The 13,700-nt window shown below is 34.3% G+C and overlaps 1 protein-coding gene across 3 annotated transcripts in view; it reads right to left on the bottom strand.

The window, feature by feature from the left end:
* LOC126890552 (dynamin) overlaps nt 1-13,700 on the bottom strand; it is an 84,961-nt gene that overhangs the window by 17,886 nt on the left and 53,375 nt on the right. The window contains exons 14-15 of one of the 3 annotated variants that reach the window (XM_050659572.1): nt 8,528-8,672; nt 611-733 (exon numbers count right to left, since the gene is read on the bottom strand). In XM_050659572.1, the coding sequence (XP_050515529.1) occupies nt 611-733; nt 8,528-8,672 (268 nt within the window). Of the gene's footprint in view, nt 1-610; nt 734-4,524; nt 6,240-8,527; nt 8,673-13,700 lie in introns of those variants that run through there. The other 2 variants (XM_050659575.1, XM_050659574.1) reach the window with 2 other exon arrangements.

The following is a 13,700-nucleotide window of genomic DNA, read 5'->3' as shown; positions in this document are numbered from 1 at the left end:
TTTGTCGCAAATGTTTTGACATTTGACGTGCACAACTGTCATTTGCACTATGATGTAACTGCCATAGAGCCAATCGTATCACAGAATTGACATATGACAACTACACCACAGAGGTCAATATTGCAAAAAGCAGGTAAAATGTCACGTGAAATACAGTACAGCAGCTGATTTAGTAACAAGTAAGTCTGAAAAACGACCTAGTCACTTTAAGACGTGTTTTGACCAATAAAAAGTCAAACAAAAACGGAGCAACGTAATACTACCGCATACACCTACATTATGTGTATATTTTTAGTTTATTAGTAAATTACGCTTGCTTTTATTACTACAATTCCCCTGGTACTGATCTGTGATAACATTACTTCTTTAATAGTAATAATAACAATCTTAACAACAAAAAGAACAGTTAGTATACTGGCATTGAAAGGTTAGTGTTAGTAAGATCTCCTTAGGTCCAATAGAAAGCCCATATTCAGTCTAAACTACAAAATATCTCATTTACCAGCTTTAAATATTATATTATATAAAACCTGGTTTTCTACTAGACGCGCTAAGAAGAACGAAAGAGAATGTATAAACTCAAACAAAAAATAAATAAATAAAGATTTACTTATGGAATTTGAAGGCGTTGGATAGTTCGTTGATAGCGGCATTGGTGACTGCTCTTCCTACGGCCATCTGCACTTGCTGGGGTACTTGAATACCCCCCTGACCCTGCTGGCCTCCGACTCGACTGTACAGATGAGACAGAGAGACATCACTTTCACCCTCTTGAGATTTTTTTTGTCGTTTTTTTGTGTTTTATTTTGGTTCAATAAGTACTACCACTGAAATCGGCACTTTATATCTTCTAAAACGAGCCAATTAAACAATGAGCGTACCAGAATATAGTAAACAAGCCCTACGAACTTTTTAAGAGACTTATTAATATTCAGCTGAGCGGGGTATTGTTCGAGGTGTGAAATGCATAAACAAAGGTCTGTCTGTTTTATGGAATGATCCCTTGTTTATGTTATTTCATAACTCGAACAATGGCACCCCGGAATATTAATGAGTCTCTTAGAAGAGAGATGTTGAAAAAGTATCTACTCGTTACAAAGTACTCGTTACTTACGAATACCGAAAGTAACGATTACTATACAGAGGCAAATCGTTACTTTGATTACTTCGTACCAATCGTATTAGAGCGAGTAACGACTATTGTATCTAATTTGATTACTTTGATTACTCTGATTACTTCGTACGAATCGTATCAGAGCGAGTAACGACTATTGTATCTGCATTGATTACTTTGATTACTTCGTACCAATCGTATCAGAGCGAGTAACGACTATTGTATCTACAACCAGTACACTTGATTACTTTCTTCCAATCGTATCCCAGCGAGTAAAAACAGATCGGTGAAGGTCGTTGTAATATCGGAATACCTATACAAAATACCTACTTACTGAGAAATACGATTCTCGATATGATTACCGGTACACAAATACAAAAGTAACAAAAGTAATCATAGTAATCAAAGCAACGAATGCTGTAAATGATTACTTTATACAAAAGTAACGATTTGTAACGAATACTCGAAAGTAACTATAATCAACATCACTATCTTAGAAAGGTTGTAGGAGTATAAAAACTTTTTTAGATTAATCAATGCAACGAATTCAGTGGTACTACGGAAGATGTGTCGCTGTTAGATCAAGAGAAGGACAAAATTCAAATATATTCGGTAATGCGTGAACTTATCACTTCTATACTGATAGTCCAGGGCGCATCTGTTTTGAGATGGACGTTGAGAGGTGACTCAATTTTTTTTGCAGAAATTGCTTGAAAATAACTCTAATAATAATATTTGAGTTATCCTCCCACTCAAAAAGGTCCGGAACATTGTTTAAATAATCAAAATGTCAAAATATAAAGGAATAATTCGATTTTTTTCTTTGTTTTTTAATATAACTTTAAAAGTATTCATTTTTGAGAAAAGTTGTACTGACATAAAAGTTGCGTAATTAAATTTCCTACAATATAGAATTGGTTAAAAATTTAAAAAATAGTCACCCTTTTTGCAAAATAGCAATAATTGCGAAAAAAAAACATACAAAAACAAGTATTCGAATTTTACGTTTTTCAAACATGTATGTACACTTAGGACCTTCATATTTTACCCAGAAATACTTTATGATATAGTAAAACAACACAGTAAATTTCATTAAGATCGGTTTACTAGATTTTGCAAAATAAATTTTGCAATCCAGCTTTCGCAAAAAAATTAATTTTTTTAAAATTTTGAAGGACTGAAAATAAAGCAGATAGCACGTTGAATTTTTTTTGCTTATAGAAGTGTACTGTACCTTTCATTTACAATTTGCAAAATTAAAATCGATTAATTACCACGGCGTCAGGAAATTTTTTAAATAAACAGTCATTTTGGTGCTACGCGCAGGACAGCGGTGTTCGATTTACACAAGTTGATTTCCACCAAAATTTATTCCAATCTTTATCTAATATATTATTTTCTTACTCTATATTTTGTTGTATTTTAATATTTTAATTCCACAAAAATCAAACAAATTTTATTATTGTTTGTGAAATATTGTTTCAACAATTGCATATATTTAAAAATAATAAACTTTTTTTCTCTAAGTTAAAATATATGAACAAAGAAAGTTTTTGCTAAAAAAAAGTGTTATTTCAAAGGTTAGAGTATGTGTTTTTATTTTGCAATAAACAAATTTATTTATTTATATCGAAATGTAATAAAAATTAAAATGTATCAATCATTATCAAAGGTCATTGGAATGCCCAATCAGAGCAAACTATCCGCTGTCCTGCGCTTAGCACCAAAAATTAATGTTTATTTAAAAAAATTCCTGACGCCGCGCCGTGGTAGTTAGTCGATTTTAGTTTTGCAAATTTCAAATGAAAGGTACAGTACACTTCTATAAGCAAAAAAAAATTTCAACTTGCTATCTGCTGTATTTTCAGTCCTGTAACATTTTGAAAAAATGAATTTTTTTTGCTAAAGCTGGATTGCAAAATTTATTTTGCAAAATCTAGTAAACCGATCTTAATGAAATTTACAGTATTGTTTTACTGTATCATAAAGTTTTTCTGAGTGAAATATGAAGGTCCTAAGTGTAGAATACATGTTTGAAAAACGTAAAATGCGAATACTTGTTTTTGTATGTTTTTTCGCAATTATTGCTATTTTGCAACAAGGGTGACTATTTTTTAAATTTTTAGCCAATTCTATATTGTAGGAAATTTAATTACGCAACTTTTATGTCAGTACAACTTTTCTCGGAAATGAATATTTTTAAAGTTATAATCAAAAAACGAAGAAAATATCGAATTTTTCCTTAATTTTTTGACATTTTGATTATTTAAACAATGTTCCGGACCTTTTTGAGAGGGAGGATAACTCAAATATTATTATTTGAGTTATTTTCACGCAATTTCTGCAAAAAAATTAGAGTCACCTCTCAACGTCCAAATGTACTAATATTTTTACAGATGCGCCCTGGACTATGATTGTTTGCCAACAAATAATAATGATACGATATATTTTAAAATGGCCCTACTCTGACCTTTTTTACTGTTATAATTGTAGAAAAGTTTTAAAATGGAAATAATATGAGATCAAGTATGAACAGGACATGTTCTCACAAACATTTGCATACACAGCAATTGCTGGTCGATGAAATAAAGAAACGTTTTAAAAATATTTGTATAATGTCGTCTGTGTTCATGCTCTATGTTAATTTGTTAACAAAAACGAAAAAATAAGGACTTAAAAACGAAAGAAAAACATGACATAAAAAAAAATTAGGGTATAAATAACACGATTATCTATACGCCCTGCTTGTGGAACACACTTCCGTCAAAAACAAAGTATATAAAGAGACCATGAAGGTCCAATGCAAAAGTGAGCCTGGACAGAATCTAGAATTGCCTTGTGGTTATCAATTAACTATTTATTTAACTCGAAGAAAAAAATTTGGACTTTAAGTTTCAGGAAAACTAGAATCCAAGAGCATCGAAAAGATTTCTTCTAAACATTAAATCTGGATCTAAAACATTTAACAATGAATGTTTAAGGATATTGTCAATTTCAAATAAAAAAAGTGTAATCTACAAAAACGATATAGCGACTTTTGTCATGTTCAAATAGAACTGAGCAGGACACATAGGAACAATGGAAGACAACTATTGGACGAAACGAATTGTTGAATTGAGACTAACAGCAAATAAGAGAAGTAGAAGCAGACCTCAAACCTGATGTGACTAATGTCATCAAGCAAATGACTGACCGCGAAGGAATGCAAAAAACAACGACCAGAAATAAATGGACAAACCAAAGGGCGGCTTCGGCTTAAAGAAATAAAAACCACAGAAGCCCCAATATATATTTTCAGCGCTTAACGCGTGTACGGTAGATTTGAAGCTGAACTTCTCTCTCCAAACGTTTCTTTACTTCCTTGGACCACACATAGTGAACATATACAACAAACGGCGTATTTTACATGATTTTAACAGTGTACTTTTTATTTCTTACACACAGACACGTTTCTAATTAAAGCAGATTATTTTATAACATAGCACCCTAGATTTTATAATTTTTCAACAATCAGTAATCAGCAGAAGTTGCATAATTGATTTTTTTTCGTTAAGTTTTCAAGTCTTATAATTCTTTTTTTTTTATATAAATCATTAATACTGATCAACGGAGATATTTTTTACAGAATTTGTACAAACAAAGTACCTACTAAAAGTCAAACAATCCGAGCTACGTGGTAAAATTGAACATTTCGATCGGGCAGTGTTTGCAATTCAGATTGACAACACTGTTAATTTCATAAGAAGGGGCTCGGGACGCGTTTCATGTGTTACTGAGATTTATGTTGTCAAATGCAATGGTTTTAGCGGATGATTATCAAAATTAAACCAGAACTGTTCCAAATTCCTCAGCGACAACCAAATGGAAGTATTCGATTGATTTAGTAATTCTCAAGACCGTAATCTGATCGAAAATCTTCGGAATATATTGATGTCAACGTCTAAGTGCATCTGCCCTTTGCAATAACGTCAGAAAAATATTTAGTAGCTTCGCTGTAAGCTGATACTTTTTATAACTGGAGTACTGTGCGGATTTAACAAACAAAAAACGCCTTTAAGTCTAAATTTTGCCTTTTATAACCTCTAATCAAGTATGTTCTTCTTCATATCTTGCTTAAACGGAGCCAACAATTTAATCTACATTTCTTAATATCCTTTGAACGAACACTTTGATTTTCTTGGAATCCGCACATAGATACTACTAGTTTCATACACCTATTCTTAGATTTACTAAAATCTTCCAACACTTATTTTCTGAAAAATTTCCTGACTTTTTGGACAGCATGGCAACAACGCGTTGTACTAAACGAGCGACCACTGGCGGAATTAGAAACCGTCGATCAGTAAACGCCGGCATTCTCCCTTCAAAGAATTCGGAATGCTGCGTTGCCGGTCTGTCCATTTATCCGTCCTTTCCAAGTCGTCATTTTTACTGACAAATTAAAATAAATACTATTCTGATTGTTTGATTCATCCACGTCAATGACGTAAAATAACGTGTCGTGGATTGTGTAAAGGGTACTATGAAATCGTTTTCATCGCCAATGACGACGTTTGACAAATAATTACAAAAATAATTTTTTTTTCATTCAAAATATCTAAAACGTTGCCTTTTTCAAATAAACTTATTCGAAAATCTATCCTTTCGTGTTCATTATTTCTACCACACGGATGCTGTGTACAATGTATCTCGTCTTTAAGAGTCTTAGACAACTTCAACCATCATTATACTTAAACAACAGATTAGGTTCTTATATATTTTTAATTCTCTCGTCAGTGCGATCTCAAAATACTACACAATCTGCAAGTTTTATTGAGGTAAAATGTCTTTCTATCATTCTATTAAATGTTGTGATTTATAAATGTCTTAAAAAACAATCTAAAAATATTAGTTTTTAGGTATACTATGCTAATACTTAACAAATACTGGAATGACTATTATAATTATCAATATTCATAAGAGTGTTTACGTCTTTAACTAAAATAATATCGTCTTCGGAGGAGAAAATCTATTATGCAACTGTTTGGTTAATTTTTTGAATTTATATATATTTATATTATGTATAATGGGAAATTATGGTGGCTATTCATATTAAATGCTGTTTTAGAAGGTTCTTTAGCGCCTCCTGAAAAGAAAACCACAAGCTCAAACAAGTGACACCTGTGGCTAGGCTATTTGTAACAAAGCAGACGCTTGACGAAAAATTGCCCCCAAAAAATCGAACAATATTAAGGAAACAAACTGCAATCAAACCAGGATATGAATCATCATCAAGACCTTTTATTTCTGATGGAATGTTTGCCGCTCTCAATTAGAGCTCTTTGATTCGCTGATTGCGGTGATTCACTCCGCATTCTTCTTGTTTATTGGCAAAGTTTGTTGTATGACTTGGCTTTTGTTAAATTTTCTTCCACTCATTTCGATCTGTAACATAGGCCCCTCCAGTTTCTCATTTACAGAATTTTGATATCTCCCATTACATGGTCCTTCTATCTCTCTCTTGGTCTTTCAGTTTCTGGCTTACATCTGGTGATCTTCTTAATCAGTACATATATAGTTTTTCCTTCTTTCTTTATGTCGCAGCCATCTGTCTCTGCGCTTTAATATATCTAACTATATCAAATCCCTTCATTATGTCTTATATCATGTTTCACTCTTCTTCCCACTTCTCCGTTTTCCATTCTAATTGAGCCCATAATTCTTCTGAGGATTTACCTTTCGAATATTCTTAATCTTTCTTTATTTTCATCTGTGAGACACATTTGTCTCAGCTGCGTATGTAACTACTGGTCTAATTGCAACTCTGTATCTATGGTATCTCCAGTATGTTTTGTTGCGTCCTAGTATTCGCTCCGTTACTTCGTCACTTTTTTTCTTTTTGCTGTTCACAATTACTTCCAAGTATTTAAAGTATTGAACTCTTTCAAAAGTGTAGTTTTCTACCTTGATTTCTCTCGTCTTGTTATCTTCTCTTCTAGAGGAAATTAGATATGTAGTTTTTCCTTCATTAATTTCTAGACCACTTCTTTTCTATGATTGTTAATCCTTATTTTAATCTTTCCTTATCTCTTCCAATAAGAACTATATCATCTGGCCTTGACTCTTCCTTCTACTGATATGTTGAATAATTTGGTTGACAGGGAATTGCCTTGTCGCACTCCTGTTTCTATTGCAACTGTGTTTGTGTTACCTACTTCTGTTGTTATTTTAGTTTAAGATCCATCCATAGTCACCTTTGTTAGACTGATCAGCTTTAAACGTATATCTTGATTTTTCATTTCATTAATCATTTATTTCCTACAATACAGTCATAGGTTTGTTCTGAAGTCTTCGAAGAGGGTGTGGAATTCTATGCCGTGTTCGTGGCATTTCTTGATTGTTTATGTAATTATGTGGATCGCATCTGTAGTGCATCTGCCTTTCAAATCCTTGCTGGTAGTCCCCAATTTTCTTCTCTGTGAATTTAGTTTTTGTCTGATGAGAGCTGTTAGAATTTTGTACGTTTTACTCAATATTCCTTTATTATAGTTGTTATAGTCTATTACTTCCCTTTTCGGAAAAATATTGGTATAATTCTGTACACTCTTTCCAATATTTTAGACATTTCTTACGCTTTCCACATTCTAACTGTTAGGTTATAGATGCTTGTGTGTTTTTTTCTGTTTATTTTTTTAATATGGAAATATTCATCATACGTTGGTATGTTTTAAAGCGGACAGCACTTCTGTTGTCCGATTCTTTGCATCTATATAGTTATCACGAAGTGTGCTTCCCATGATTCATTGGAAATTACTGGTCTGTACTTTCTTGTTTTGAGTTTTTTCGGTATCCAAATAGTTTAGCGTTGTCGTTACTATTCTTTTCTAGGCCCTTTAACAACTCTTTCATCCACAGCCTTTTTGTGTTTTTTTTTATTGATCATTGAACATTGATCTGCTAAAATGGTTCTCAAACTGTTTTCTTGTGGCATGTCAATTTTTTTTGGAAATTTGATGGCCTTGGCTGGAATTTTTCTGGAATCAAAGGAATTTTTCCTGTATTTCTAACTCTAAATATAACATAACAAACTAATATACTACTACTATCTAAAAAAATACACTGTTTTGGATGTAAATATTTTTTTTTTGTATATATGTATTTACTTTTTTTGTATTTTTTTTTATTCTTCTTTTTAATTGTTTTTTTACTACGCTAAGATGTCAAGTTAATAATTCTTAAGTTTATATGGAATTAGACCACAATTGATCTACAATTGCTGCAAATACTGCTATACTGCTTTCAGTAATTAAGATAATTGATCTCATTTGAAATTTTTTTAAAATATTTGTCTACATTCGGGCATTTCATCAAGCGTCTCTTAAAACATACACTGATGAAAATGATTAGTATCAAAATGAATAAAAAAATACTCACGTCGGAATGAGAGGTGCGGGAAGAGCCTGTCCTTGTGGTCTACCCGGAGGCATCGGAGGGGCTCCACCTCCAGGTCTATTGGGAATCGCCGGTGCGGGTCTGCCGCTGCTTGGTGGCGGAGGAGGAGCTCGAGAACCCAACGAACCTTTAACAATTAATTATTAAAATAGGACAATCGACAAATAAAATTGTATATAAATAGTCCATTGAAATGTTACATTTTTAGGCCTATACAATTACATGTACAGTCGGAAAAATGAAAGAGTACCCATGAACGAACATATAAAACACGCTGTAATTTCCTGTCACCGTGTCACACAAAAAATTGGCCAGCGCAAGTACATGTAATAATTATTGTTACATGTACTTGCACTGGACAGTTTTCTTTGTGACAAGGTGACAGGAAAATACAGCGTGTTTTATATGTTCGTTCATGGGTACTCTTTCATTTTTCCGACTGTATGTAAATATGTGAAGCTCTTAAAATGTCAGAGTTGTGTGGACTGTATTATAGGTTGTGGTTCAAGGGAATTGAGGGAGGTAATTATGTTATTAGTCGAAGCAATAAAGCACTGAACCTCCGAAAAAAAGGACAAGACGGATCTTAATAATTATTTTTGCATTCGATTCGTGAATGCACCAGGAAGCTTTGTGAACTGGAGCCATGATATAATATTGAAAAACTGCATACAAAAAATGCATTCTTAAAGTGCATCTCAAACAGCCAATAAAAAAAATTCATAACTCGCCAATTATCGACGGAAATGAGTTCAATTTTGTTACTCGAGGGTTTTTGGGGTCGTTGAAAACAAATATGACGTCAAAAGTGATCTCCGGAGTACCTGGTGCCCAGGGTACCTACTGTGTACCTCGTCTTGTGGAGTTTTCGGCAAATTCATTAAAAATTAGTCAAAAAACATTATTCGGAGGTTTTTGGGGCCGCTAACGACAAATATGACATCGGAAGTAATTTCCGGAGTACCTGGTGCGCAGGGTACCTACTGTTTACCTCGTCTTGTGGAGTTTTCGGCAAAAAATTTATTAAAAAATTAGTCAAAAATAATTACTTGGGTGTTTTTGGGGTCGCTAACGATGAATATGACATCGGAAGCGATCTCCGGAATACTTGGTGCCCAGGGTACCTACTTCTTATGGAGTTTTCGGCAAATTCATTAAAAAATTAGCAAAAAATCATTGCTTGGGGTTTTTTGGGTCGCTGACGACGAATATGACATCGGAAGTGCTCTACGGAGTACTTGGTACCCAGGGTACCTACTGTTTACCTCGTTTTCTGGAGTGTTTGGCAAATTCATTAAAAAATTAGTTAAAATTCATTACTTAGAAGTTTCTTGGGTCTCTGACGACGAATATGACATTGAAGTGATCCCCGGTGTACCTGGTGCCCAGGGTACCTACTGTTTATCTCGTAACTAATGATGTTTGACTAATTTTGTAATGAATTTGAGAAAAACTCCAGAAAACAAGGTAAACAGTAGGTATCCTGGGTACCAGGTACTCCGTAGATCACTTCCGATGTCATATTCGTCATCAGCGACCCAAAAACCCCCCCGAGTAAGGATTTTTGACTAATTTTTTAATGAATTTGCCGAAAACTTCATAAAAAGTAGGTACCCTGGGCACCAGGTATTCCGGAGATCGCTTCCGATGTCATATTCGTCGTTAGCGACCCCAAAAATCCCCGAGTAATTATTTTTGACTAATTTTTTACTAAATTTTTTACCGAAAACTCCACAAGAGATCTAAACAGTAGGTACCCTGGGCACCAAGTACTCCGAAAATCACTTCCGATGTCATATTCGTCGTTAGCCGCCCCAAAAACCCCCGAGTAATGATTTTTGAGTAATTTTTTATTGAATTTTAATGACAAGGTAAACAGTAGGTACCCTTGGCAACAGGTACCCGGAGGCATATACGTAAACTGCAGACGCACAAGGCATGGGCGAACGATTCGGCTTTTTCCGATTAGCGGGTAGTAGAGTGCAGACGTACTTAGCCTTTATACGTCTGCTGTTTACTACGATTGATCGTGATGCCAATATACGTCTACAATTATTTAAGCCTGTTTAAAAAATGTAAATAAAACACAGTATATATTCGTATTATCAACGTTTTTAATTATCTTTATGTACAAATATCGAATTTTACGAAATCGGAAAGGAGGAAGACCCAACCCTTCGGTCCTAACTTAACTTTCGGGTATTAGAGTGTAGCGCACTCTACTACCCGCTAATCGGAAAAAGCCGAATCGTTCGCCCATGCCTTGTGCGTCTGCAGTTTACGCATATGCTACCCGGAGATCACTTTTGACGTCATATTCGTTTTCAGCGACCCCAAAAACCCCCCGAGTAACAAAATTGAACTCATTTCCGCCGATAATTGACGAGTTCTGAATTTTTTTTATTGTCTGTTTGAGATGCACTTTAAGAATGCATTTTTTGTATGCAGTTTTTCAATATTATATCATGGCTCTGGGTCACAAAGTTTCCTGGCGCATTCACGAATCGAATGCAAAAAGAATTATTAAGATCCGTCTTGTCTTTTTTTTTCGGAGGTAAGGCCGATTTTAGTGCTTTATTGCTTCGTCTATATACAGACAATATCTACTTAAGTTTATAAAACATCTTACCAAAATCATTGTCACTGTCACATTATATACTAGTGATATTCGGATAAGTAGGATTCGGTCACGGTGGATTATCGCGAATAAAACCAGGATGTCTTTCGCGGATACATGTGTACACATCACTGTTTGTGTTTTAAACTAGTTTACAAAGAGAAAAGTTAGATTTGTTTGTTTATTACGAGAGGCGGAATCAGATAGATTCGCGGTATTTTAGCACGAGACATTAGTTGTTATTACTAAGAGAGTAGAAAATAGTGTGTTCTCTTCCTGAGTCAAAACCAGAGAGCAGTTATCTTTGCACTTCTATTGCCGGTGGCGGTCAACAGGGAAGAGATATTATCACGGTATTTTTCACCACGTTTATTACCTTCAAGGGGAGAAAGCAGAGAGAAAGTCTTCCGTTTGAAGTTCGAAAATGTCTGTATATCTATCTAGCGGAGTCAAGAACAGGATGGAGCTTCCAGCTATTGTTCCATTTTCTTTGATGGTTCAGGCGGCGGTTCAGGATCTAATTCAGTATCGAAGTTGAATGTTTGCAGAAGAACGGGAGTTACAATAGACGTCAACGTGGGTAATTAATCTTGGAATTCTTTGAATTTTTCGATTAATTTTGATTTTTCTATGTTACTGCAGGTTTCACCAGAACAATTGAGGCAGACTTCAGAGCATTTGAGACCTGGTTTTCGACAACCACACATACTTTCACAGTTTCTCTCGCATCTGCAGAAAATTAATTTCAGAAGTTCGGGGGTGCCGGAGTTTTGAAAGTTTGGATTGGTTTGGTATCCAAATTTTTCCATGCTTTTTCCAGTCCTAATTTTCAGGAACGCAGGGTTTGCCAAGCCACGACTGAACCTAGAGATACACTCGGAGACTGTGGAAGTGGGCTGCATTTGTGTTGGAGGAAGCGATAATAAATGTATTTTTTTGTATTTTAAACAAACATAATGATGTATTATATGAATGAAAACATATATACAGTAGAACCCCGCAAATCCGAACCCCGCTAATCCGAACGTTCGGCAAATCCGAACCAACAGAAAGTGAAAAATTTAAAAAATTCAAGACAAAAACTTAAAAACAAATTTATCATACAGAGTAAAACCAGAAAATTGAACCATGGTTAATAGAACCATGGCACTTAAAATTTGTGAAAAATGAAGACGTACTTTAATATGCAGTGCTTATAAGGGTTTTTTATTTATTTATAATTGGCTTTGGCATCAACCAATTAGCCAGACTTAATTATAAAGGTTAAACATAAACTTATTTCGATTCTCTCGTAGTCAACTTAAGTCCAAAAATATTGTCCACAGTCTTACGAGAACGTTTTGCGACTCAAAATCAGCGACAATGAAAGCTTTGAATTACTAGTTAGGCTAACTTTCGGATAATCCGAACTTTTCGGAATCCGACCAGGCTGTCCCCCCAATTAGTTCGGATTTTCGGGGTTCTACTGTAATAGAAAACTAAACCTAATGGTTCGTTTTATCGTATTCTTACGAATATTCAAGAAACCGGTGATATAGAACCCAGATAAATTATAATATTACAACAAATTTGTATATAGAGGAATTAAATTATTAAACACAACACTAAAAAGTGACCAAAGTGATAACAAACAGACTAAATACAATTTATAACATTAGCAGAACAACAAGGTTTTAGGTCGGGAAATCGTTAGGAAGAGAAATCGTTAGAATACAACAAACCGGCATACTTATGTTTCGTAGACCTTAAAAAGGCATTTGACAGGGTCAAATTAAAAGATGTTATCCATTTATTGTACGCAAGAAAGGTACCTCTAGGAATATTAAAACGATCGAAAATATCTACCAGAACAACACAATAAGAGTAAAAGTAGATGAAGAACTTACTGGCCCAATTGAAGCTCTCTGAGTCCTCTATTGTTCAACCTGATCATGGATGAAATAATAAAAAAAGTAAGAACAAAGAAAAGATACCAAATGGGAGAAAAACAACTTAAAATAATCTCCTATGCAGACGACGCAATACTAATCTCTCAAAGTGGCGATGATTTACAACGTATGCTGCACCAATTTAATATAACCGCTAGAAAATTTAACATGCTAATTTCCCCAAAGAGGACTAAATGCATGGTTATAACAGCAAATCTGAAAAGGTGCAAATTAAAGCTGGAGGGTCAGATAATAGAACAAGTGATGGAGTTTAAATATCTAAGCATCATACTACCTAGCTACGGAAAGCTCGAAACCGAAGTGGAAGATCAGGTGAATAAAGCAAACAGAGCTGCAAGTTGATGGAGAACTAAAAATTATCGGAAAAGAAGTGAAAGGCAGAATTTACAAAACAGTCATCAGACCAATAATGACATACGCGGCAGAAACACGACCTGATACAGAAAGGACAAAAAGAATGCTAGAAACAGCAGAGATGAAAACACTTCGAAAAATCGATGGTAAGACACTGTGGGATAGAGCTAGAAGTGCAGATATACGACAGAGATGCAAGGTGGACAACATTAATAACTGGGTGAAAAACAGAAGA

This window comes from Diabrotica virgifera, chromosome 8 (genome assembly GCF_917563875.1).
Source record: "Diabrotica virgifera virgifera chromosome 8, PGI_DIABVI_V3a".
NCBI lineage: Eukaryota > Metazoa > Arthropoda > Insecta > Coleoptera > Chrysomelidae > Diabrotica > Diabrotica virgifera.
This window is presented reverse-complemented; position numbering and strand designations above follow the sequence as displayed.